Source organism: Pseudochaenichthys georgianus, chromosome 12 (assembly GCF_902827115.2).
Source record: "Pseudochaenichthys georgianus chromosome 12, fPseGeo1.2, whole genome shotgun sequence".
Classification (NCBI taxonomy): Eukaryota; Metazoa; Chordata; class Actinopteri; order Perciformes; family Channichthyidae; genus Pseudochaenichthys; species Pseudochaenichthys georgianus.
Window position 1 is genome coordinate 11,602,826 of NC_047514.1, and position 27,853 is coordinate 11,630,678.

At 41.2% G+C, this 27,853-nt stretch overlaps 1 protein-coding gene across 2 annotated transcripts in view; it reads right to left on the reverse strand.

The window, feature by feature from the left end:
- The window catches only part of rimbp2a (RIMS binding protein 2a), a 61,342-nt gene that overhangs the window by 29,840 nt on the left and 3,649 nt on the right, over positions 1 to 27,853 (reverse strand). For both annotated transcript variants that reach the window (XM_034096216.2, XM_034096215.2), the window contains exon 3: positions 22,499 to 22,642. In XM_034096216.2, the coding sequence (XP_033952107.1) occupies positions 22,499 to 22,642 (144 nt within the window). The remainder of the gene's footprint in view (positions 1 to 22,498; positions 22,643 to 27,853) is intronic.

The window sequence follows — 27,853 nt, forward strand, 5'->3', positions numbered from 1 at the left end:
ACCCAGGTTCTGAAGTTGTCATGCCGCTGGTGCTGCAGGTACTCAAGCGTTACATAATTACGCCAGACTCAAACTAGGGCAACGCTCTCCTCCTATCACAGCTCCGAGCATTCAAGAGAGATTTCACTGCGACTGGTCATATCCTGGCTCATAATACCACTTCATGCTAGTGCACTAAGCTCAAATTGCTGATTGTGATCCTCAGAATAAGAACTATAATATGTGTATCAGTCATTTATAATAGCAGTTGGGCCTTTTTGTTTGAATAAAAAGCAACCGGAGATAATCACAGTTTTTATAATTGCAGAACGTAAAAGCAGGATCAAATGTAAGGCTTTAGGATAAGTGGGGTTTGTTTCAACATGTCTCATTGATCAGAAAATATTGCCCCTAAATAAAAATAACTAGATTTATAGTCTCCTTGAAAGTATTTAATCTAATTGCCCTATAAATATGCGTTTATAAACTGGTGAAAAACCCAATCTTACATACATTCCAGCTCCATAAAGCACAGCGGTGTTCTTTCTCTACACGCTTGATGTAAACACTGCGATGCACCACACATACAGTACATGCAATATGTTCCTGATTACTATGATATACTCGAGCAGAAGGGGAGTTCAAGCATTGTATGTCAGCATCTGCACAGGAGAAGTGCGGCTCAGAGGCTTATGATCAAATGTATCAGTGCAAATCGAGTGAACTCAATAAACCCGAGCTGAGAGGAGAGGAGAGAGAAACAGACAACGTGAGGGGCCAGCCTGGTTCATCCATCTCTTTGTGTGCTTGCAGGGCTGTCGGAGGTAGACACAATCACACGGAGACACAGATAGAGAACAGACAAGGACGGGAAGACACAGAGACTGGCGAGTGAGTTCACTGGCTGCTCTTATTGTGTAACGCTGCCGCCGCATCACATCACTGCAGACCACAGAGCAGCTCGTGCACTAAACCACACCTAGCTACAGTAGCATCCACACAGGATTCTGTTCTCCTGCCTTTCGCTGGTCATTACGGGGACACGGCACGTCATGAGGTGGCAGCTCTAGTGGTCCTCTGCGCTGACACCCCAGGACATGGCCTTGTAGCTGACATTACATTACATGTCATTAAGCTGACGTTTTTATCCAAAGTAACTTAACCCTGAAGACACAATAGAGAGGAAAAAAAAGCAAGACTACTACAAGTGCATTAGCTTTAGCCAAACTATTGTTAGTGCTACTGCAGAGACCAAGCCAAACCTTTTAAATGCTACGGACAGAAGTGAGATTATGCGTGCAGTTGAAACAGTTTCCAGTGGAAGATCTGCTGTCCTGATAACGATGGGTAGCTCATTTCTCAGTTTTGAGCCAAGGAATCAGACGAGCGCTTTTTTGTTGAGGGTTACTTGGGTCTAAGTGGCAGTGAGGGAGTAGCGTCTGATTTGCAGATGCAGAGCAAAGTGCACATGCTGGACTGTATGGTTTGACCAGGGATGCAATCACAGCTCGTCAGGTCAGTACCTGTGTCCTAAAGCAGATCTGAGCAGCTCGTGGAGGAGACGTCATTTCCTTAATGTAATGCCATGTTCTTAATGTCTTTCATTTTTTGTAAAGCACTTTGAATTGCCTTGTGTTGAAAGGTGCAATATAAATAAAGGTGTCTTACCTTGCCATAAGGAAGTGCAGCTGCGTTCAAAAAGGAAGGTAAAGATAACTTGAAGGTTGAGTGAAAAGGGAGTAGAGGGTTTGGTTGTGACTGCATGATAACAAAAGAAATAAAGAATGACCTTTTAAAGGTTTCTTTTTAAGGGCCTCGGGAATGATGTCTGCATCTCCACTTCCTCCCACTTCCAGTGAATCACACATTCACAGCTCTGCCTAACACGTCGTAACATTTTGTAAACACACTGCTATACTGCAAAAGGGACATGCACACACATTTCTGTGCCAATTGTAACCTTCAATATGTGTGTGTGTATGTGTATGTGCGTGCGTGCGTGCGGAGATTCATATGTGCATGCAGAAAAGAAATGGACAGGGTTGCAGAAGAGACCTCAACACCACTAATGACTAATTCACTGACAACTTCTTTCTTCCTCCCTTATCTGCCTTTTCTCTCCATCTATCTCTGTCTCCCCCCTGCACACACAAACACACACACACACAAACACACACACACACGCACTTTCCCTTCCGTCACCCCCATGCTTATCATTCAATCCCCAAACCCACTCATTTAGCTGCTGATCCTAAATCTGCTCCGCTCACTGTGGCCTCTCGCTGAAGTCCAGAATATACTGTGCCTCAAGCCGATCCCATACCTCAGTTTCAACCAGAGGTTAACGTTTATTCTGTTTTCTGTGGGATCAATTCAATACCCTCAAACAATAGCTTTTTCAAATATGGTAAGAAAGGTATAAAAAAAGATTGGTAACTTTTCGTCATCGATCTAAAGTTGAAAAGCTTTAAATGTTGAATACTATCGAGACTTCTTATGCAGAGTTGATACCACTGGCACTCAAAGCTACAGCCATAGATGGGTAGCTTAGCTTAGCATTACGACTGGAAACAGGCAGAAATAGCTAGTATGTTGAGACACCCGGGTACCATCCAAACCAGGTAAGAAGTACGATCAATCATTCAGATTTTAGACATCATGTAATACATTGAGTTTTTGAGGCGATGACAGGTCGATTTTGTTGTGTTTGAACAGGGAATTGATTTCCTCCGATTCCTACATAATGCCTCGTACTGTAGCTGGCGCTTCAAACATATTTCTATTTTATACATAGAGCATGTTTGATTATCAAGATGAAAAAAGGTATGCAGGGTGGGCTTACTGTATCAGCTCATTGATCAAGTTGCCTTAGAGGGCAAACCTAGGCACTCGATGAGGTGCCTAAACAAACAAGGATTTGCTCAGATCAGCTGACAAAGCAGAGCAGTTCTCCTGGAGAAGAGAAGAGCAGCAACAGCAGAACCTGCTCATCAGATTATCACGGTTGCTGTGAATCCATCACAACTGTGGGAAAAAAGGCTTTTATAGACCCTCTAACGTTTTTAAATTAACCCGAATGTTTGATACAAGAGAAATACATGTTGGGTGGAGCATCGCTGCAGTTCAGATAATCTTCAATCAATGTTCTGCCCCGGCCATGTTGTAGATAAAAGGGGTCGAGCTGTATCATACATAACACAATTACAACATATTAGATTTAGGCAGTGCTTCTGGTTATTGTAATATCATGCGTCACTGCAAAAAAACAAATCTGCAGCGTAATGCTTTATATAAAATGAACTGTTTGATCCGGTCCAAACCAGAATAGGAAGTTACTTTGATCTTTGCAGAAAGATGTCATTTTATATTAAATGTTCACGTATTTCCCACTGGGTACTCATTACCTGATATTAAAGAATTGTACAGACAGTAATTGAAAACGATTGAATATAATTGACCCACCTGATCACCTGACAAGTATTCATGATAACAATTGGGCTGTATATGAAATCCTTTTAAGATAGTCCCTTCTTCATTACAAGGACTTTATTTACTTCAGTCGTCATAGCCGTTTAAGCACTTAAGGCTTTAAATCATGACAACAAATCTTGACGAAGGATTTATGCGTATTTAAGGAAGTATTAATTATTTGGAATTATAGATGTGCCACTTAATAATCCAACAAACATTAAATGGGAATTAATTGCAACGTTTAAATCTTGCCTTATGTAAACCAACAGAAAATGACATGGACAAGATGTTGGATTATCTTAATTTAGAAATATATGGATCACACTCGCAATGTTATTTATTGCAGAAGAGTAATTGAGTAAGCCGGTGATAACGCAGGATAGATAAAGGAAGAAATAATTGGTGCATTAGGAGATTTCTACATTCGCTTCTGCTGATCCTAATTTTTTTGGTGGGTAGAGGATTGCTCCTGCTTTCCCTCAACTCCCAGCGGGATTGTCATTAATCAGATGTCACAGCGAAACACTTTGTTCCACTTAACTGTGGGTGGAAAGACACCAACGAAATCTGCTGTCTTTAGTGGGAGCACGTGGAGTTAAAGACAAGCAGAGGTGTGCCATGTGTCCATCCAATGTAACAAGTGAAGATATGACCTTCATGTCAAATATATGGAAATATATATGCTGCATTCTGAGGTTTGCTGCATTTGATTATACTTTATAATAAAGTGTTTCCTTCCTTCCAATAGCACTTCCATTGTGAAGGTAAGTTTGGAGAAGAGATCTTATTAGACCTCACTCAACCCACAGATAAGCATAATCTCCTCTCGATTTTCTTTGTAAGTTATATTAAGAACAGAGTAGGCTGCGTGCTACTGTATCCGAATATTAGAAATACTCTGATACATCAAACAGGTAACATATTTCACGGCTAACTACTAAAATGTGTGCAGAGTGGTTTAGTAGGACTACAGGTCATGTGTATGTGCAGAGACACACCTGTGAGTATGTGTGTGTTTCTGTGTGAGAGATTGGTATGCACTTCTGTGGAAAGACAATGGGCAAATGGAGTCAGTCATCAATGATGTCCAACCACTTATAGCTGCGGCAACATCAGCTGGTCAGGAGCAATCAGGGCCATGGACAGCTCCTCAGCATTTTTAAAAAGGAGGGAAGATGGTGACAAAAACCTGTATGTAGAATCTTCCTTACTGCGCAATGCCACACCTTTTCTTTTGCGTATTGCATCACATTAAAGCACTGCATATCAAACGCTGGGGTAGGAGTATCATTTATACATGTTAACCTATTTAAAGCCTTTATAGGATCCAACAACTCATTTCAAATATGGGTTACAGCCTTGCCACCAGTTCCACGTTTGTTTTAATCAACATTTGGTTGTGCTCATTTCCGAAAAGCATAGCAAAAGGCAAGCAAAGGTTGCAAAGAAGAAGACCTGAATCATGAAAAACAGATTTAAACTATTTAAAATATTCACAAAATATCTAGTTCGAGGGACACACATATTGATTTTGGTGACAATGGGGCATCGTTTCGTTATATTTTTATGATGTAAGGAAGTTTTGAGCTGGAACAGTTGCCTTTTACAAAAGCTGACTCAAGGAACATTTTCAAAATGACTGCAATTGTAGTACCTTATTGCTGGAGTAGCACAAGTTCATTTTCACGATGATGGATCACCTACCTAAAGAATAATTCAACCCCCATGCCAAACTGAAATGAAAAGAAAGCAATAACTGGCTGGAGGGGGACAACATCTATCATATCAAGACAGTTTCAAGAAAAAGGTTTGAAGTTTGAGAAGTATGAAAATGTTACTGATGGACTACTGTACAACATATAAAAGCACCATGAACATGTAGATTGAAAATCAGTTAACACCAGATTGTATCCAAATGGGGACACGCTTTCGAGGTTGCCTGTAAGGTAGTTGAACATTGTACATCCCCACTTAAGGAATTGGTTATGAAAATGAGATCCATTTTAGAGATGTGTCGAGTAGCTCTAGCCAGGTCTTCACTGCAGCAGAAAGGTGATGTGTAGCAGTGTGTCCTCTGAAGGGCTCACTAGGTGTTTGCCTTTTCATAAGAGAATGTGTGACTTCTCTCCCACTTAATGTTCTGCCAAACATCAGTTTCTTTGGCACATGTTCAAGTCTCAAGAGCATTTTGAGATCAATTGTTATAATGCTGTTAAGACTGTGCATTACCTCTGGTTTACAACAAGTGCATGACACCTGGGCAGCTACTTTACAAGAGCGGCACAGAACATTCCCAAACAGCCATTCCCTTTCACCTTTAAGACATGTGGCGTTCAGGTGGGCCAGATTTAGACTGCAACTGTTTGTATCGCTTATCTTTCTTTGTGCTTTTAATGAAGGGCAGTTCACAGTGAGTGTTACTATAATGTCACTAATAGATTATTCATCAAAAATATTCCCCTATGTGTTCCTCTCAACCTATGAATATAATGCGTCTCCACAGGTGCCTCATTCATTAAACATAAATGTGTGGCTAATCTTGCTTTTGTGTGTGAGTGAGAAAAACACACACACACATATATGTCACACCCAACAAACCTAGAAGGCAATGTCGAATAAGTATAAACTGTGGACCCAGGTGGCAGTGAGTAACATCGATATAGTGAAGCGTGAGTTGAAGTGTGTGAGTTGGAGTGTGTGTGTGTGTGTGTGAGTGTGTGTTTGTGTGCATGCAAGCATGAATGAGTTGCATAACTAGCATCTCCAGGCATACACCCGCCTTAAGCTCTTGTGCATCCACAATGTTCCAGACTCCCCATCTGAATCCTAAAGATTCAAAATCTCTTAAAAGTATTCATGTGGCAAGAAGTACTCGCATACAAACACACATACACACTCTATTAAGTTAAAACTGCAAGTTCTCACGACAAATGACACCTTTAAAAAAATGTAGGAAACCCCGTGCTGTTGATGGATATGTAAATAGAGGTCTTAAGAAATATCCGAATATAAAATATGTGACTCACAGACAGATTAAATGAATTTGGATAAACTAGAGACTGAATGGAAACCCAGCCTACGCAGTCAAAGACGTTTAATTTGAACAATATCTCCAGTCCAAAAGATTGAATGTCAGGTCAATGTGGCAGCAGAATTGTTTGGCACAGTCAGGATCTTCTTCAAAACTCAGTGTACAGTCAGTCTCCTGTGCTAAGGGAAACCACACACTCAATGTTTGCTAAGAATGATGTGTTCAAAGACTGTGCACAAATTCAGTGATATGTAGTAGTGAAGCGCCCTGGTTTCTCTACATCCTGCTGTGTGTGTGTGTGTGTGTGTGTGTGTGTGTGTGTGTGTGTGTGTGTGTGTGTGTGTGTGTGTGTGTGTGTGTGTGTGTGTGTGTGTGGTGTGTGTGTGTGTGTGTGTGTGTGTGTGTGTGTGTGTGTGTGTGTGTGTGTGTGTGTGTGTGTGTGTGTGTGTGTGTGTGTGTGTGTGTGTGTGTGTGTGTGTGTGTGTGTGTGTGTGTGTGTGTGTGTGTGTGTGTGTGTGTGTGCGTACTGCACTGCCAGCCTCTCACAGAGCAGGAGACAAACCAGAGTTTTATGGAGGAGAGAAGACCGAGGAGAGGCAGGGAGAGGCCGGCGCTACCGCCAGGAGAGATTAACTTCTCCTCCACGTAACACACATCCTCATTCACCTCACTCTTCAACCTCCTCTGTCTCTTCTCCTGTTACTCATGCGAGCACTGCCTGGGTTCTGTAATGTTCCTGCCTGTGTGTATATATATATATAGAGTTTATAGAGTGTTTGCTTGTGTGTCTCCATAGGTGGTCAGGGATGCATGTTAACATATAGGTATGTCAAATAAAGTCAAGATGCAGTCCCACATCGCGGGAAAGTAGCTATGTTTTCAAGTTTTCTTAGCAATTGCAATTTGCATTATTATCTAAGATCGCCATTTCAATGACATCCGGATATTGTACTTTCATGATTATCAACTTTCAGGGGACATCATTTAAAATTGAAGCTACATTTGTTGCCAGAAAAACTGCAATCTCTCCTATCTGGATGTAAATCCAATCTGAAAGTGCTCCTAACAAGGCCAGGGAGGAAAACAGAGCCCATGTGAGCATATTCACTTTGACTGATATGTAGAGGTGCTCCAGCTGTACTTTATAAAGAGGGCCCTCGGGGGGGACACTGGCCTCTCCGGAGAATACACATGCCCCACGGGGAATATTAGGGCATGTGAATGTGCAAATTGAAGAGTGCGTGTGTGTGCACTGTATGTACATACTGAGGGAGCAGGCAGGGAGAGTGAAGCAGGGCTCCCATGACGTGGGCAGCAAAGCTTCCAGTCACATTGATGACATAACACATTTGATGTGAACAGGACCTATTGTTCCCTCAGGCCACACAGAGAATATCAGAGGGCTGGGAAATAAGTTTGTAGGAAGATCAGAGCAATGCTAATGAGGAGCCCAAGAGCTGGTTCGGGATTACATGTGCTTCGATGGACCTTCGTGCTCACATAATGCTTGGATGGAACTTAATGCTCAGAATACAAGTGCACACACACACACACACACGCACACGCACACACACACACACACGCATGCCTGTATATAAACACTCAAGCACAAGCAAATCCATAAAAAGACACACACACGAACGCCACCCGGGTCAGGGACGCACACACATTCCCCACATGATTCTGTGCATACACATTCGCACAATTCCCACAAATACACATTCACGTGACCCCAATCTGCAGCAAAACACACTGCACAAGCTACTCAATAATTTACATCTGACCCCATTGCACAGTTGCTCAAATGTACAGTATGCTAGAAATTCACTGACAGAGCCTCAGCAGAGGTTTCATCACCACTGCTTTCTATGAGGGTTTACATTCAAGATCTATATTTATACAAATACATTAAATAGCATATTTTGTATGAATATCTCATCCAAACAAAAGGGGAAACTAAATGGTGAATGCAGTGGTAACAGCATAAAACTTGTATTTGATTCTAATCAGCAGATTCTTGCTGAACACCGTCCTCTAACAAAGACAAAACCCTTGCAGTGGGTTATGTAAGTATTGGTCTCGTTTGATGTCATGACTGCAAGTAGATTTTAGAATTCATTATAATATTTTAGTTCATATCTATCAGGTACTACACATTCAAGTCCCTGAGCACATTTCTTAATTGACTCAGGTCAGAAAACCAATGGCTACTGTACTGTTCCTTTAATTAGATCATGAGTATTCGTCACTCCTATACAACGGATATATTGCTCTTCAGTTGCTGTTATTACTTTTTTGCTTCCCGTTTTACTTTTTCCACTCAAAGCGATTAATAACATTTGATTTGAAAAGGTTTACATAAATAAACCACGGCTAGCTTTACGTATTTGACAACCATTTGTTTCACATACATTGCACAAGCTATGAAATGGTTCCTCCTGTGAGCAGAGCAGCAATGCAGCTGCCGTGCAACATGTACAAAAGCGATGAATCTGCTGCCATGACTTTATCGCTAGCCTTTGAACAAAACATGCAAAGCTCCATGAGATAATCTTTTAGCGACTTTGGTTTCAACAACAAAAATTGGACGATGAAACTTTGGGATTTAAACTGAAACTCATCATCTAGACGCTAAAAAGGTTTGACTAAAACCAAAAGTGATTGTCCTTTACTTTTCTACTTGAATATCTGGTCAGGACTTAGTGGTTTGAATTCTACAATGGCTCCTGTAACAGGAAGCATGTGACCGAGTTTGAGGTCTCAAGTGAGCAGGACTCAGTGGCGCAGAGCGATAGGTGACAGTTACAGGAGCACAGGTACTGTCATGTCATCTGTATCCGAACAGGCTGGTCTGTGTGACATTGTGTACTCTCCCCTGACCTCCCTCCTGTCTCCCTCCTGTCTCCCTCCATCTAGTTGCCCTTGGTGTTCAGTCCACCGTGATTTTGACAGAAAGGAGTTGAAAAGGAAGAAGAAAAAAGGTACAGGAGACAGTGGGAGACAATAAGTGCTTCAGAATTAAAGTCCTTTTTTTAGGCATGCTCCTTTGCTAAAGGGCTCACCTCGCCTGGCAGTGCCATGCGGAAAGTATGTAGCGGTACAAAACCAAACTGAACACTACAATTGTGCATTTTTTAAGTGCACATTGGTCTGCTTTAAGATTAAGATTAAGATGGACTTTTATTAATCCCTCGTTGGGAAATTGTTTCTCTGCATTTGACCCATCCTGTGTTAGGAGCAGTGTGCTGCCATTTTGAACGGCGCCCGGGGAGCTGTGTGGGGAACGGTGCCTTGCTCAGGGACACCTCGGTAGCACTTGGTCTTGCCGGGACTTGAACTGGTGACCTTCCAGTTGCCAAGCCAAGTCCCTATCGACTTCGCCACCACCGCCCTTTATTATCCTACACGTCCCGAAACTATTAACATTGGACAACTTGGTTCAGGGTCATATAGAGTGCCACAGTGACGCGTCCTAAAACCCGGAAGTAAGCTGCGCATGGGTTCCTTCGACAAAAAGCAATGCAATCTCCCCATAGGATTTGGGGAAATAGCTGGAAATAAGGTCTGTGGTTGACACACATTTAAGAGACGGATCACGTTTTGTTCAGTCGGATAATCTCCACATGTCTACCCTACTTTTAGAATCATAAATCTAATCGATAGATTTTGGTAACGTCATCCAGAGGACACTTGTCCTTAATTGATACTCAATGGTTTAGTGATGACGATGCAAAAGAAGAAATACATGTGGTTAAGCCTTGGAATCTGTTATACATTAGATCAATATGACAACAAATCAACCCGGTAAGAAAGTGCTAAAATATGAACAATCTGTTGAAATATGTTATATTAAACTGTATTTTAATATTTAATCAGACATCCATTTACTACCGACACTTCCTCTGTTCCACCTTCCTTCTGTGCCCCACCCTCCTCTTTTTGCGTTTCCCCTCTGCAGTGTTCTGTGTCTTTTCTCTAATATAACTTCTGTGTATCTTGAAAAGCTCCCAGGAAATGTGCGGAGGAAATGTTCCTTTATTGTTTCCCTCTCTGCTTCCCCGCTGGCTAAATGACATCAACACCTATGGCATGCATGCTAGCAATCAATACAGCACTCACTCATATTCAGGCATGCGCTCCCATTGGGGACTATACATGTTGCGTGCGCACACAGACACAGAATCACACACACACAGGCACACAACAGGGGTGGGGTGTGAGGGGAGGGGATGACGGGGTTGCTATAGAAACTGTTCTCTTTCAGGTATGGAGTGTCAGGATGATAAAAAAAAAAAAAGTAGCAATGAAGTATCGCATGCAGCATATCTGATGCCCTTTGAATTATCTAAATGCAAGCCAGAATACAGGTCCTGCAATGTGTTATTTAAACCTGCAGGATGAATGAACAGTCAGTACACCAATAAGACTGTACAAATCAAGTCACATTTTGGAATCCACTCCATACGAGGTGGATGTGTAGTAGAGTACAGTGCATGCATGGATACACTCTGTTAATAATACAGTGAATGTGGAGTTGTGTGTGTGGAGGCATGTAATAGAGAGTAAAGAGTAAACGTGCCATTGTCTGTGTGTAACGCACATGGTAGGTATGCTGATCTGTAACCGTCTTTTCTCCATAAGTTAGCACATGTGTACATATGTGTTTATTATGTGCTGCCACACCCAGAAAGGCTGCTTCTGTACGGGGATTATTGCAGTGCCTGCATGTCTCAAGAAACATTTTTGATTAGTCAAGGAGGGAGTCTTTTGACTGCTCTTTTGTCACTGATAATCTCAGGAGAGCTGCAAGGAAATCAGCCATGAGACTGAAAACACAAGTTTCATTTCCATCTTTTTTTCCTCCCCTCTCTCCTTCTCACCCTCTGGCATCCAACTGAACAACAGCTGGCACTGCAACCAGTCTGCCGCATGGAGAGGAAAAAGTGGAAGAAGAAGAAATGGGAGGATTGAGCAAGAGGAGCACGATTAGGGGAGTGTGTAAAATGCTCCTTATAAATCCTAATACATGTGTACCTTTGGTAAAACCAGGAAAAGGAGAGAAATTAGATCACAGATGGAAAGTAACACCGCACTGACAAAGCAAGATGATGCATAAGATAATAAGCACCAATTATGTCTCTCTCCTCCATATTTCCCCTTTGGTCTCACCCATCCAGACATCCATCCATTCACTCAAACATGAGCATATACACTCTGTATATTCCAACCTTCACACACACACACACACACACACTTGTTTTAACACGACCCAATGCAACAGAAGAAGTAGTTTCTCATTTCTCTGACCATTTCTCCCGTTTCAACTACTTTGACCTGATAAAACCAACTTACATTCTACTAATTCTCAAAACTTGCTTGAAACTTAGGACTTTACCATCATGAAAGGATGACATTATAAGAAACTTCAGTGAAGTGTTTTATACTGAACTGCCACCAAACTTTGCCCAGTGTTTTACTTGCCATCTATGTCTTTTCAAACTTTTCACCAATATAAATGGTTATTGATATCAGTAGTAAAGCTTGTAAAGCTCCAGGCACCTGCTTCACACACCTTGTTCCAACAAAACACATAGGAAGTTTTATGTTCTACAGAAGCAACATTTTTGTTTTAAGCGAGGAGACAACAAAAAGACAACAGGTACTTAATGGGCAGCAACATGATGGAAGAATCCAAACATATTAGACACTTCTTACCTCAGTACAATGGTTGTTGATTGCTTACAGTTCACACCATATTGTCATGGCTTCAAATCACTGCCATTTCTGTCCTCTGTCATAACGGGATACAGGATGTAGTTTGTGTTGCAGAATTAAAGTGTGGTTGTAATGTACTGCATGACTTTTAGCAACGTAATATACAGCAAATAAGTTTATAGAATAGACCAGCTTGCCATGCACATAAACACAAAAATATATGGCAACTGCCTCATGATGTTAAATGTCTAGAGTGTCAATCAGCCATGAGTGGGTTAATATTCATCACCAACACCTGGCAACCCCTGAGCAGGCAGGAACCAGGAAAAGCTCAGGTTACAGGGGCCGACCACGTCAAAGCACACACACCAAATCAATTTGTTTGACAAAGCACCACACATTTGTCTCTCTCCCAGTGTGTCTAAGCGCCCATGTGAACATGTGTCTACATACACTGTTTAACATATACCGCTAGCATGTGCCCGCGTACTGCATTAAGATTACATTCATCTTTTGACAGCAGTCAAAAGGCAGTGCATTCTTACACCTTACTCAATAATCCATGTGCACACACATTTTCACATGCACATACTAACCTTTCCAAGCTACAAACGCCTCATTAGAACCATTTGCCGTAACCCCACCCCCACCCCCACCCTTCGACACACACGGCACACACCCACACATCTCCAAACAGGTGGCCCTGCTACAGTCAAGAAACAGAGATCCGGAGGTCGCCTTATCCTCATTATGTCCTGGAAGACACAAAATGTACAAATCCTTCTCTGCTTCCCACCTCTGTGTGGATTTCTGTCTCCTCCTGCAGCAACTGCACAGACAGCTTTTCCCCAGCTGCTTGGCTATGCTATCCCTGTGCACTATATATAGGACTCAACAGAGCTAAATCAAACACAAACTCAACCGAGTCAATGATGCGGAGAAATACAGCAGCTGTAAAGAGGAAGCACAGTGGTGATAAAGGATTGGTAATTACCGTGCGTGTTGGCTAGCACAGGAGCATCTTGACTGAGGTGTCGCTTACTCCTTCTTGCTCTGATCTCCTCCCTTCTTCCCTGCTCTCTCTGGGTGGGGAATTGTCAAACGGCTGCAGCAGCATCAGCAGCATCAGTAGCAGCTCCGGGGCCTGCGTGTCTCTCCCTCTCTCTCTCTCTCTCTCTCTTCCTCTTTCCTCCGCCCCCTCTCCACATACTCTCTCTATCCTATCCTCCCCACCCCCGAAGACCCTCCTCCTTAACACCCTTCCTCCATCATTTTCTCCTTTTCTCTTACGCTATCCTTTGCTCAATTTCCCCCTCCTCTCTCTCTCTCTCTCTTTCTCTTGCGAGCTGTACGCGTGTGCAGCGATCTGCAGAAATCCTCTGTTGAATTAATCAGCCAGCTCCACTGCAACAACCATCAGCTACATCACGAGCTACTGTTGGGAGGAGAGGTATCGCTGGCAACCGGAAACAGACATCTTGGAGTCTGGGATACGAATAGGGATGATTTTTTTGGAAAGCTTCCCTGTACAGCCACAGTCTGGATACTTCCTGCTTGTCTGCCAAATTGACTGAAATGACAGCCTGCATGATGCTGGCTGCTGCCGGACAGACCCTCCCTCCTCTTCTCTGGAGCCCGTCTTAGCCCATGACACTAATTGAACAGGGTCTTTATTGATTTACTAACATACACACATTAAACAATGATGTTGATGGTATTCATAAATAAATTAAAGCTTTAGTTTAGTTTAGCTTTAGGCAAGCCACTGTTCAAATGGTTTGATGACAGATCATAGAAAGGTAAAATGTTGAAAAGTAAAAATGATGAAAGTGTATTTTACTGTAATTTGATGCTTTAAAGTTGTCCTCAGTCCCTTCATTTATTTTAAATTCAATATAACAAGGTACATGTCCTCATACATTGAGTATATGTCAAGTATGTATATATATATATATATATATATATATAAATAAAGCATATGTTATTTTCTATTCCATGTAGGGGCATTCAAATGTATATTTGTTGCACTGCAGTAGTCAAAATTAAATGGGTTAACATTATTTGTGTTCCGTCGTGTAACTTTTTATTGGAAGTCCCACTATTTAAAAACAGTTTTTTTACCTTGTCTGAATATCATTTTTAAAAACAAATTTAAATGACTGTTATTCGAGGCAAGTGTGACTATTGAGGATGGGTCGTTTAAGTTGTGTGTCTTAAGATGGAAAACCACATACTTTGGTGCCGTATGCACAGGGGTAATCGGTAGTCGGGCCTTTTTGTCTCCATCTTTGCATTGCTGTGGCTTTGTCTCACAAGTTCCATTTCATGATGGCAGTTCTTCATGTTGGGATTTATTTCAGGAGTCCCCTCCCAGTTGCTCAATGTGATGTAAAATATCTGGGCAGCTGGGTGGAGATTACAAAAAGGACCTGTTCTTGTTCTTTTGCAGAGTGCTGCAAAATAATATTGTTAACCTATAGTGGTGCTGAATGATAAGTTAAAGTGGACCTATCATGCTATATTTGAATAATATACTGTAGGGTCATACCTATATAAAACATGTCAGTGAAGTTTTTTTTTCAAAATACCAAACAGATCATGCATTTTAGCCATGCCTCATTTCGCTCTATTTGCTATTTTCCAGCCCTGTTTTTGCAAGGGCTGATTCTGTGAGAAGTCTTCTTCGCTTTCAAGGAAATCTTGAAAGGGATGTGCAAACTAGTCATTATATACAGTCTTTAATTAACTATTAGTAGAGAATAACGAGTAATGAATATACTTTATAGGGATCCTATTAATATCTAATAATAAAATAATACAATTCAATAACGTGCTTTAACCACCAGGTGTCCCTTTCTATCAGCTCTGCACCGTTATGGTGTAAATACAGCCTATCTACCAATTGGTTCAAATATAAAAGTCAGCCGAATTAGTGTTAATACTGCAAGGAGACGTATTGTGTGAAAAGAAATGGAAGATGTTGTTTAATTGCTTATATATTCATGATCCACGTCACATCTTCAGTTTTGGCAACAGTTCTCCTGTTTGTCGAGAAGTCTTCTCAGCAGGGCTCTATAAATAGAGAATTACGGCAGATATGTAATATTTAATGCAGCCGAACCGTGTATTACAATGCCGTTATGTGATGACTTTCAAAGAGAAAAGCAAGCACACTCGGAATAAAGTATTATTTTATTTTTAAAAAACGTTTTCAGATTTCACATCACATAAACACCAAATCCCAGCACGCATAAACCATCCAATCATCGAGCTGAGGATCTTGCCTACGTCTGTTTCCGGTTTCGTTTATGACCGATGTATTTTGTTATACACACACACACACATTCCTTCACATTTACATTTTAATTGGCATTAAAGTATTTCGTGAGGCCTTCTAACATGTTTTTAAATATAACTACGGTTGTAGTTGAAGAGTTAGTAAATTAACATGAACCGACGTCACGTCCGTTAATTGCACATCCACACACGCATGGATTAACATCGATTTAATACATTAATGTAGCCTTTGTTTCTGCTAAAAGAGGTGTCGACCAGCTGGGGCAACAAGAAAATCGGCGTAATCGAGTGTGGCTATTACAAAATAAATCATTACGTCGGGGTAGCATTTGCTTGGTATTTCCGGTTATTTCTCCACTGGTTAACATGGGTTAAAGGGGAAAGGAAACACCATTACAGCTATAATATATTCCGGTAGTTTATTCATTTTACAATGGATATTGATCGTAATATTTATTGTATATGATATTACTCGCCAAAAGAAAATTAATTATCCGCTGGCCGGGTGGGGAATTCCGGGACCAGGCCGCTGCCATTAGGGGAGTCTAAATGGTGACGTCACTGTGTGGGTCCTCGCTCCGGGTATCCATACCGGAAGTCAACACAACGTGGCAGATATGGCAGCGATGGAGGAATTTTGCAATGAGATCGACGTTTTGAACGATGAATTTGACTATTCGTCGGGAGATGACATTGATGTGGAAGCATCTACAGTTACCAGGCATCCGATTCGGTCTAATACTAGAGTGGCATATGATCCGGAATCCGCCGAAAGTACCGACGGTTCTGAACTCGCCGAGTGGGATACCACCAGTTCCAGTACATTATTACATAATATATATACATAAATTAATAAGGTCACACTGTGTCAGTAAATACATGTGTGAGCTAGTAATCTGGTAGTGCTGCAATATTTACCTCTCTCTCGGCAGCTGAAGCAGCTCGTTTGGTGGCTCGAACTTCACGTTTGTTGAGACTGTTGTCATTGTCTTGTGCGGCCGACGTGCTGGGACGGTCGGTGTTCCCGACTGCATACGATGAGAAATCGAATATTGTGGGAACAGATCCTGGCTTCAAATCCGATGTTTTGTATTGAACCAGGCATCCCGACTCATCAAACCTCATTTTGTGGACATAATCGTCATTTGTAAAGTGTTCGCTGCACACACGTGCGTACTGATTCAGCGGCGGATCGGACCGTTTCATGGAAATAACCCATGCTTTGAGCAGCTTCTCATCCTTTAGTGGCAGCCTATGGAAATGTACTTCTTCCTTCTTTGTATAAAAACCATTTGTGCAGCCTGGGGCAATACAATACGCTCCTGACGACAACCGTTTTCTTTTGTTGGAAACCACTGGTGCATTGCACGCCATGTTGTTTGCAGCTGTATTGAGCTTTGGCCCAGGAAGCCGTATCCACAGTGACGTCACTGGGAAAGTCCCGGATCGATGGAAGCGCCCAAGGTCATTAGGTGCGTATTTCAAAAAATAAATGTGCGTATCTCGATCGTTTACATTGGAAATAGACTAGATAAATACATTTCCTAATGGGAATATTGTCGCATGGAAAGCAGTTTGAAAAGTGTTTCCATTTCCCTTTAACAATACCGTGTGGCCGTCACGTTAGAAGGGACGAAAGCGTGACATCTTCACGTCTCCCAGCATGGTAAATAGTCACATGTTCACGTCTTGCCGTGATACCGGGTTGGACAATATAGCTAGGACTCAATCAAAAAGTCTGTTCAAAAAGGCAGAATTCCAGGTAAGAAAATCATATATGGCATTTGCCATTACACATATTTAATTTAAATTTCTGTTAACACAAGAACCGCCAACAGCGTCAGCACCACATAGATATCATTTCCAAATCATTTAATTTGTTCCTCTTCATAATTTCCTTAAGTAGGACGATTTAAAACTCACTTAATTGGGTTAATTTAGAAATTGCTTCAGTTTATCATCATAACAGATCAAAAAGTTCCGATTCATTTTATAATAAATCAAGAAATGATGCACTTCTACATCAATGTTAGTCAAGCAAGTCTCAAGTCAAGTCATGTGACTCGAGTCCCCACCTCTGCATATGAGAGTTGCCCATATAGGCGGGGGACCCCTTTTCTGATGTCAGAAAAATTCAAATCTGTATCAGTCTGTATCAGCTCCGTTGCAGCCCCGTTTTTAGAGATTTGGGTATGGAGGAAAAGAGAGAGGGTTGTGTTTTCTGACACTTGGTGAGTTCCCTGACACACCGGGGACACATATTCATGTATAAAAGACGTACAAAAGTGCATTTTGCATGATAGGTCCCCTTTAAGCAATGTTGTTACAAATCATGAAGGAGTAATACATTACAACCTAATTGAATGGAAAGCAGGTTGAGATCTGGTGGACCTCTACCAACCAATTGAGCAATGAATGGCTGAAATAAATCTATTGTAACCACAGGCTTGCTTCTTCATTTAACAGCAACCGTCGCAACCTTTGAAAGCTACAGGGGGTGAAATTACCAGCATAATTTCTGTTCATTTACTCCACACCGGCTCAGATACTGCTTTGATATAACGTTTTATGACAACGCAACCCAAACTTAAAATTCTACATGCAATAATTGTGAGGTTCAATTCGATCCCCATGCAAGTCATTATTCCATTTTCGCTCAGTTCCAACTTCCAACTGTAATCCTCACAGATTCACAGCTTTTAGCCTTTAACTACAACACAGAACACACTTGCTATCACACTGCCTACACTTCCCTGTCACAATGAGTAATTATATCGTATTGACATCAGCTTATGTGTGGGGGGGGGTTCATGTGTGTCCATGCGTGTGTATGTGCGAGTGTGGGTATACAACAGTTAGCCCCTAAAAAATTATTTAATCCGGTTAAGGGGATTTTCAATTAATCCAGGAGGGCCCTACATTTTGACAGTGCGATATTTTTAGCACATTTTCCTTCTGATGCAACAGAATTTATTTTCCTCTGCAGTTTTAAAGCCAATATGATTCAGTGCTCTCACAGGATGGACGGCAAATTTGTTTTCGCGTCAGTGCATGCTCTGAAAGCAAGCCAATGCTGGACATTTATGTAACTACGCATCTCTGTAACCATTATTGGTAAAATGTGTTTAACTGTGATTTCTATAGGCAGCTCCAAGTCAAAGAAGGACGTAAGCTGCAGTTGCCAAGGAAGCAGCTCTGTGAGGAAAATTATAGTTGTGGTTATGCTGATTATGAGTCATAATAACTCTGAAGAATAATATATATATATATATATATATATTGTAAATAACTTTATACGGTCATTATGAGTAGTTCCGTTATAATAGTGAATGGTGTAGTCCTTTCTGGAACAGTAAGGAAACCAGGAGTGATCAGACTGTGGCAGCATTACATTGTGTCTCTGGGTTTTAAGTTTATAATGATCATAGGAAAACTAACATGAAATTGGTTTTATCACGATATATTATTCACTCACTATCAAAAAGAAAGTATAACTAATTTCTCTGAAAAGGTCAGAAATGTGATAACATGCTGGCATGGCCTCTCTGATATACATCTAATCAGCTTAAATGACTGCAGACATGACGCTGCACAGGCCAGATCAGTGGGTGGACACACTAAGGAGGTTAGGACAGGAAGTAAGAGGGAGGGTGGGAACGATCGAGACGACAGAGAGGACAAATGTATTAGCAGAGTCGAGAGAAGGGAAAGACGTGGAAGTTATGGGGTACAAAGCGAGATAATTGAGAAGTGAGAGACGGAAAAGAGCAGAGATAAATGTAAAAACAAAGAGGCTCACAGATGGGATGCTACTACAACTTGCAATTTGAGGATCCCGCTAACAAAGCAAAGACTACAACTAGCATGCTAATCTGCTAGCACGTTTTCACTGCTTTCTGAATGAACTATTAGGCTGTTATCTAATAGAATACAGTGACTTGGGTATGGTTGTTATTATTATTATTATTTTCAAAAAAGGCACAATCGACACATTTTAGCACAAACAAAGGATCTAACTGATCTGTCACCCTGCAGGTCATAGCAGCCCTTTGAGATTCTCTCTTAACGGGAAAATCTACAGACCTTGACCCATTGGTTTCATCGCTTTGTTCACGTTACGCACAGTAGCCTAAGTGATACAGTAAGAAAAAACCTTAAATATATTTTCTGACCGATTTTCTAAAGGGTAAAGCTAATTGTAGATGTATAATGTAGTTGTATAGAGACAACTCTGATAACACTGTTTAAGATAAACTTAATTAAGAAAATAATAGAAAACACAGTTTAAACACACCCTGTCTAATACCAGTTGTTAAAACAGCCCTGTGAGTCAAAACAATGTGAATTTTCTGAATATCCTGTGGGCGGTGGAGGAATTATTCCAGCTGATTTGTGTTACATTACACTAGACTACTATTAACCCCGGTTTTTTTGGTGCGTCCTTGATTAGAGGGAGTTAAAAATGAGATTACAGGGTCAGCTGAGACAACCCGGCTATTAGGGATTATTGATTAGTTGTTGTTCTTGTCGCAGTTGGACAGCCCATATCATCATGAGGACTATCATCTGAGTGGGCCAGCTGCAAGCAGTACACAAACGTTGCCATGGGGATGGTGTCCAGGGAGACAGCTGTGGCCTTTTAGCAGCAGCCGCACAACACACAGAAGGTCATTCTTCACCTAAGGTACCCTTCGCCGACTGTCCGTCACAGATTGTTTCCAGGCAACCGGTCTAAGGCTTTTTGTTTGTTTGTTTTTCTAGGAAGCCGTCCACCCTCTCAGTATTTGTTCTTGCCATTTCGGGAGCAAAACAACAAGTGAATTGGAAAAACACACAGAGACAAGAGAATCTAGCCCCATGCAATTCATTCGCAATGATACAACAAGGATTAAATTATAGAGCACTGAGTGGTAGATTTTAGGCATTTACTATTGCCTACAGCAAAACCAAGCACAAGTACAGAGGAACAACATGAAAAAGGAGCTGCAGTTTCATTGATCTGGGTGTGGAAACTTCACTGACATTTCAGCACCTCTTGTTAGTGACATGGTGAACAGACGTCTATTTACACATCCAACATACGGAGCAAGATAAGCTTTCATTTTATGTCTCTAATGGCAACCTGGTGAAAAAACCCTGATTATAACTGCTTTTATACAAGTAATGTTTGAAGATGTTATTTAAAAAAAACTGAGGATAGCCATAGCATGCTGCTGATAAGTGACTAGATATGTGATGTGTTTTATAATGAAAACGTATATATTGTGCAGTCAGCGCCTGGAAGCCTTCCATTACAACCAGAACTAAATAGCTGGCTAATCAGCCATCTGGTGTGTGTGTTTTAACAGAATCTCTCTTAATCTTATATCTTCCTTCTAATGAGTGTTTTATTCCAGGTTTTACAAAGCTTCTTTTGAACACTACATTCAGCCAGACTGTACATTTGATAAGCATCAAGAGCTGTTTATAATTACAGATTTATTTTTACAACATTTTCCTTTACCTAATTAAACTGAACGGAAAAAACTAATTTAGCAGTTCAGTCAAAATGTATAGATGCGATTCAGGGACATGTGCTTTGTTTCTTTCAATAGGTGTATGGATGGAGTATATCTGCATGAGCAAGCCCACTCTCATGACTGAGCTTCTCTGAGTCTAACTGAGCCATAGCTGAGTCTGTCTTTGCATGAATGACCATAATGCAGTCTGTGATAGTGTGGCTGTCAGCAGTGACAGCAGAAAGACTGCAAGGCATCCAGCTGGACCATCTCCAACAGTATATCCTCGTATACGAAAAACACACAAACACGCACACACACACATACATAATTACATAACATTATTGAGTTATGTTGCTGACTACAGCATGTTAGCTTTGGTGACAGACGAGGTTTGTGCCAAGGATCTTGGCTGTGAAGATGGACAAAATAACCCACTGTGCAGGTTGTCATAAATTCCTCCATAAACAGAAAGGTGTTAACGTTATCAGATAAAAAGAGAGAAAATTCTAAAATGTAAAACATTGTACTGTGTTTTAAGCGATTTCATGTCATGTAGTGAAAGGAGAGTGCCCAGTGGTTACTGGGAAAGGTTTTAATGTTGTTTCTATATGGCTTATTCATTTTTGCGTAGTTATCATATATTGACTTATGGAGGCAAAATAATGATAAATAACTTTATCAAATAATTGTTGTTGTTTCGGTCCACACTGGTTTCTCAGATATGAACTCGGGTATGCTTCTATACCAAATGAATGAGCATAAGGCGACTGCACCCATTCACAGACCAAATGACAGACTGTTTAAGCCTGAGAGCTACACTGAACTAAAAAGAACTGTCTTTAAACCGTTTGAAAATGCCGACTGCTATAGCATGCAGGTTCTCTTTACTAAAACTAATGTCAAGCCATGGAGGATTATAACAGAAGCAGCCATTATGTTATGTCAGTTCCCCTTTGCCAGTCTGTCCACACTCCTGCAAATGGGCGTGTTGCCAAGACAACGACTCGCACACCTTGCCATCAGAGACCACCTGGGGGAGGCCTCCAAAGGACTAACCACACAAATGCATGCATGAACATACATAGTGCAAGGAAAACACACATGGCCCCACACACGCACACAACACTCCCATGCACTAAACACACCTAAGCATCTTACACCACATTACACATGCCCACATGTCTGCAGAACAAAGACCAATCAGAGGGAGTATATGTACACAGGGCCATGTGAGTCACACCGCTACCTCTGCGTCCTTGAAGAATAAAAGCTGCAACAGGGACTTGAATAAAGTGAATCACTGAACTCCTTACATACATACTGTCACGATAATCACGTCTCGATGTTTTCAATTCAAAAGGAGATTTATATGTACAGTATATACCCATGTGCAGGCAAAAATACATGTAATTTAAAATGGTTATAGTAAAAGAGGGTGAGAGACTAGATTGTGTTCTTCAGAGAGAAAAAGACAAAAGTGTGGTGGTGGGAGTGGAAAGTTTACCAGTTTCCTATACTGCTGTTTCTCTTGGCGTAGCGTGGCAACCTCAAGCCTGAGAGCTCTGTTTCTCTCCTCCAGCAGTCGAAAACGGCTCACATTGTGGACCAAGTGTCCCGTAGCTTGCAGGGAGGAAACTTCATATCTACTCTGCAAGAGAAAAAGATGATAAATTACTGATATTTGAATGTTTGGGTATAATACTGTTCCAAGCATTAAGCTTAGCTCTGCTGTGCCTTAACACATCATACAACCATGCATAATGACAATTCATACATGCTGATGCTAAACTTAGCACTTATCATACTCACTATGGTAGATTTGCAGGTAAGCATTATACATTTGCCAAAAAGCATAACATCAAATAACTGCTGGGTTTAAAAAAAAAAAAACCCGATAATTAAATGTATAATTCATTTTTCATTCATCCTTAGTGAAACAAAAGTAAGACCAGTTTTTATGGCAAACAATTTCATTCAAACCCATAAATGTGAACCTACATTTTAAAACTAGGATTATACATAATTTATAGGGCAACCTCTCAATAACACGTGGCTATATTTGACTGGATAAATAAAAAACTAGCTTGTGGAAAAAGCCACAGGCTATCTAAAATACTTAGTATCACTTATCAGGGCTCCATATATATCTGTACCAAAATCACTAGGCAATCCATCCAATAGATGTTGAGGTAATTTAGTCCACACCAAAGATGGTTCAGAAGACGAACACACAGTCAACAATGTAACATCAGGAGCAAAGGAGCACACGATTAATACAAGTTATGAAAGAGGACATAGGTTGGCTGTCAATCTTGCTTACAGTGATGTGCACGGGCTTTAGTTCCATCCCGTGGGGTCAGTCACAGGAAAAGGATTACCAAGCCTGAAAATGAAGCTGCTACTGCAACAGGTTTTGAGGCTCAGCAGGATTTGCCAGTCAGTGTTTTTCTCCTTAGAAGTTTTCTTGATAGGTTAGAATGGCCTTTGAAAGTGAATTTTCACTCTGACGCTTGAACCCTCCATGGAAATAAACTGCATATCTGTAATAGGCAGTCTGGAAGCTTCTATTGGGGTCTGTGAACAGTTTGTCAGGTTTCCCTAGCAGGGCAAATATTTGTACAATTTGATGGAACTTCGTTTAGCTTACAATTGTCTTGTTTTGGAAAATAACTGCTCTGCTGTCAATCTTGTATTCAAAAAAAATATTCCAATCACTTTGAGGCCACCAGAGGGGCTGCAGATAGTAGAGGAACTGAGCAGCTGTTTTGCTGAGGCAAGGGGGAAGGTGATTTAGGATAAATCTGTGTAAACTCTGCCTGTGGCTCCTGAAATTAAACACCCTCCAAGGATGTACTGCTTTCATTTGGTCCGTATTCTTTTCTATGAATTTAACTAAACATTTGATTCGATGTTCTGCTCCAAAAACTCTGCTTTTAGTAATACAAATGTATGAAATGGGAATATTTTGGAGAGCAACCATCTGAAATCCCAAATGGGGTGTAGTCCTCCCATTTGCCTCCTGAAAAACCACACTTAGCCAGACTAGCCACTCCAATATTACCAAAGCTATAAAAAGGGAATACATTACCACCAACTAAAGATGATTTCTCTATCCCTCTAAAATTCAAATTACATATTTCCCATTAGGAGAATAAAAAAGGGTACCAATATCATCGCATTGTTCATTTTGAGCTTTGTTGGGACCCCATAACAGACCAAACAACAGATGGTTCTAATATCAGTTTATATTACTCTGATATATCAATTAGCATGTTAGCAGAGTGTTTGGTATCTTGTCAGGCACACAAAAGCACTTACACACACATAAATAACAACCAGATCCCCTGACTGCAGGCCAGACTTTCATACACCACAAACAAATCAAAAAAACAAAGTTGCAAGCAATATGTCTGATAACAGACAGCCAAAGGCTCCAAAGCCAGTATGATGGAGCTGCCAGGCAGACAGAAAGACAGCCAGATACACCTGCTAATGCAGCAGACCTGCCAAGCACACAAGCATGCAGATAGAGCCACCAGTGTGATGTTGTGGACTCTCCAAGAACAGACAGAGAGATAGATAGACCTGCCAACCAGGACTGTGTGTTTTCCAAACAAACAGGCAGACTAACACATTCAGTCAGTCTATTTAGAGTGAGATATTAGGCCATATGGACATCCATGTGAAGTGATTCGAGTCATTTAGACCAGAAAACCACTAGGGCAAAGCATGAATGGTTATCACTATGGTAACCTGACAACATGTGGTTATTAGAAAATTACAAAAATGACTTGTAGGACTCTGGAGCAGGTAATGGTACACATCCATGCTTAGCAATGCCAGGTTGAGATATCTAATGGTGACATGATAAGTTGAGCCCCAAATCAGTCACTCAGGCAGAAGCTGTGACCAGTAGCACTTCGGGCAGCGTCCAATTGTGACGTCCACTTGGGAGACATCATCCCTGTAACGAGGGAGCTGCTGAAGCTGCTCCGACAGGAGTTCTTTCAGAGTGGGGAATCATGACGCACTCATGTGCTCTGGGGCCACAGGAAGTACTGACAACATCTTCTGCTAAATGTGAGCCGGGAGGGGAGGAATTCAAAGGGACATATACTGATCCACTCCCAAAGGTGTGTTGTCATACAAACACTTTCTGAGTACCAGTCTTTTCAATCCAGTGTGGATGAACAAGAAGCACACTGCATCACATAAGAAAGTTTCAAACTATTATATCACTGGTGTTGACCATACGATACCAAATACTCTTCCATTTCATAACAGTAAAGAGGCTTCCCGTTCGCCTGGTTTATGGTGTTAGCAGGCTGCGTTTTCTTCTTGGGTTTCATGGACAAACTTACTCGTTACATTTTTGGGGGGTTTTGTCCATTTCACAAACTGCTCTTATCCAAGCCAAGCACTGGATTTCCTTTCAATGTGTTTTAATCTAATCGAGTAAAGCTTGTACATGTCAAGGGGTGAGTTACAGGGAAAACATTAAATGAGCCATAAAGGTGTTTTTTGTTTAGTTTTTTTGAAACGGATGGTTGAAACAGCAGAAATGCCTAACTGACTTGCAAACCTGCTCTGAAGCAATCTCGACTACCAAAAGCGTTGTGATTTTTTTCTTTCTTGATATAACCTCTAGTCACTGTGTTTAGTCTCTCCAATCCCATCATTTATAATTCCAGCGCTCAGAGGAAGTCTACAATGTTGTACATTTTCCCACGTATTGCCCAATGACTTGCATACCACTGATGACAACACCATGTTGCGTACACTGAATAGATTATCCATTTAAAACTGATGATTTGGAGGTGGGGCTTACTTTATTAAGCAGTTAGATCATTTGGGTGGTTATTAAGATGTGACATGTATACTTATGCAATAGGGGCTTTTTAGCACTTTATGCTGTGTACAGTTAGGCTTCTTCCACTTTTGATGTAAATAAAAGCAACTTCTCTTTTATTTATTTTTATTCATCATGGACACCAATAAACACATGTGTATTATGCAATGATTCACTTCATAATTTCCTGAGATTTGTATGGTATTTCTGCTTTGTTGGATGACTTATGGTGGAGGGCCACAGGCGAAAGGACGGTGATAGCAGCATGTGGTGGCTGGCTTTGACCCAATGGCATTGTGGTTAAATGGCATGTGCACAGCCAACCGACCCAAGTCCCAAGGTAATCTTATTTTTGACTAGGCGTGATTTAAATAGATTGCCATACCGCCATCTGGTGTGCAAGTGAATTACTTGCATCAGTGCAGCAGTCAGCCATGTATGTACAGCTATTGACCTGTTAATAAACAGATTTAAAAAGAAAATCAGTTCAAGCCCATCAAACTACTCCTGTTCAACATTAGTGACGTTACAAATGTGGTACTCTTTAGTGGATTTAGACAGATTGTAACTAATCTAGAGTCAACCACATAGGAGAAAAATGATTGCCTATCATTCTACTCCTCATAAAGAATACATGTAATCTCTGCTGTTTTACAATGCATTACATCTCTAAGAAACACAGCAGCATGCATATTGACGTAGACAGCAGTGTGTCGAAACAGGTATGTTTTTGCTGACAGAAATAGAGACAATGCCCCTACCTTAAAGGCAATACCCTTTTTGTCCAAAAATGAATCTCTTCCCCTCCGGTCACATCCCAAACTGGCAGTGAAGGCGGAGGTGCTGCATCCATGCGTATGCACGTGTATGCCGGTGCAGGAGTGCCTGGAGTTGCAATGAGCGTTTCTGATCTGCAGCTTTAACAGCTCTGCGGCCTGTATGGCACTGTAGCAGGCTGGAAGTCTCTCCCTTACAGTGATGGCAAGAAGAGCTACAGTAGCTCGGCACCCTCAGAGAAAACAGTCCCCGAGTCCCACCCTGAATGTGTTAACGCTTCCTCTTGCGCCGTCTGCTCCTTGCTTCAGTCGGGCTTTAACATTCCGCTCATTTCTTTTTCGCTGCTTCTCGCTTATGCTCAGACATGTGCACGCCCTGTCCAACTGACCCAAAACGTCACGTGCAAAAAATAAAATACATGCAGGGAAGCTTTCCTTTGAATGGATTGTGGAAATCTGTTGAGCAGTGATGTCATTACATCAGAGTTTCTTTTCTCTGATAACATTTACTACTTAAGCAGATCATAGTTCAGCATCCACTTATCTCCTCTGCATCTTACAGAAGATAATAGTGTTCTGTTTTTACTGATAGAAGCAACAATGCATACCTCGCTCCATCCTACATTTATACACATATCGTATTATACGGTCTCATATTTTCACTATGTTTAAGGCATTCCTTGTTATTGATACCGATAACTTTCCTCTAGCATCAGTCAAATGTTTACTATCATGCTCCTGGAGAGACCTTCAGATACACCCATCTCTTTTCTCTCTTCACCTCTCCTACATCCCTGGTCAGAGGACTCAAATTGAATCAGTGTGGTGTTTGAGTGGGGTAGCATCAGCATCAAGCACTCAATGTACTCAGTGGATATGCGTGTAACACTGTGGACGGGGGCACAGGACAGTGAACAGGACAGAAAGAAAGAGACACCAAGTGTGCGTGAGTGAGGAGAGAAAGCACAACGTACGCTCTTGTCCCACTCTGTTGCCTAGCAACACTTGCTGTTCCCATGCTTACTGTAGACTCATTACTCTCGTAGTGAATTGGTTTTCGAGCATGACATGGAGCCATGTGAAACCAGGGTTTGTGCATGGATGGAAACTGGATGAGGCAGAAATGATCCCTTAAAATATGCAAATAACTGATGAATGTGTTATTTTACTAATAAAACAGGCTGCCACCTCTAACACAGCTAGGGTTCTTTATTGACTTGGTGAATATACTGAT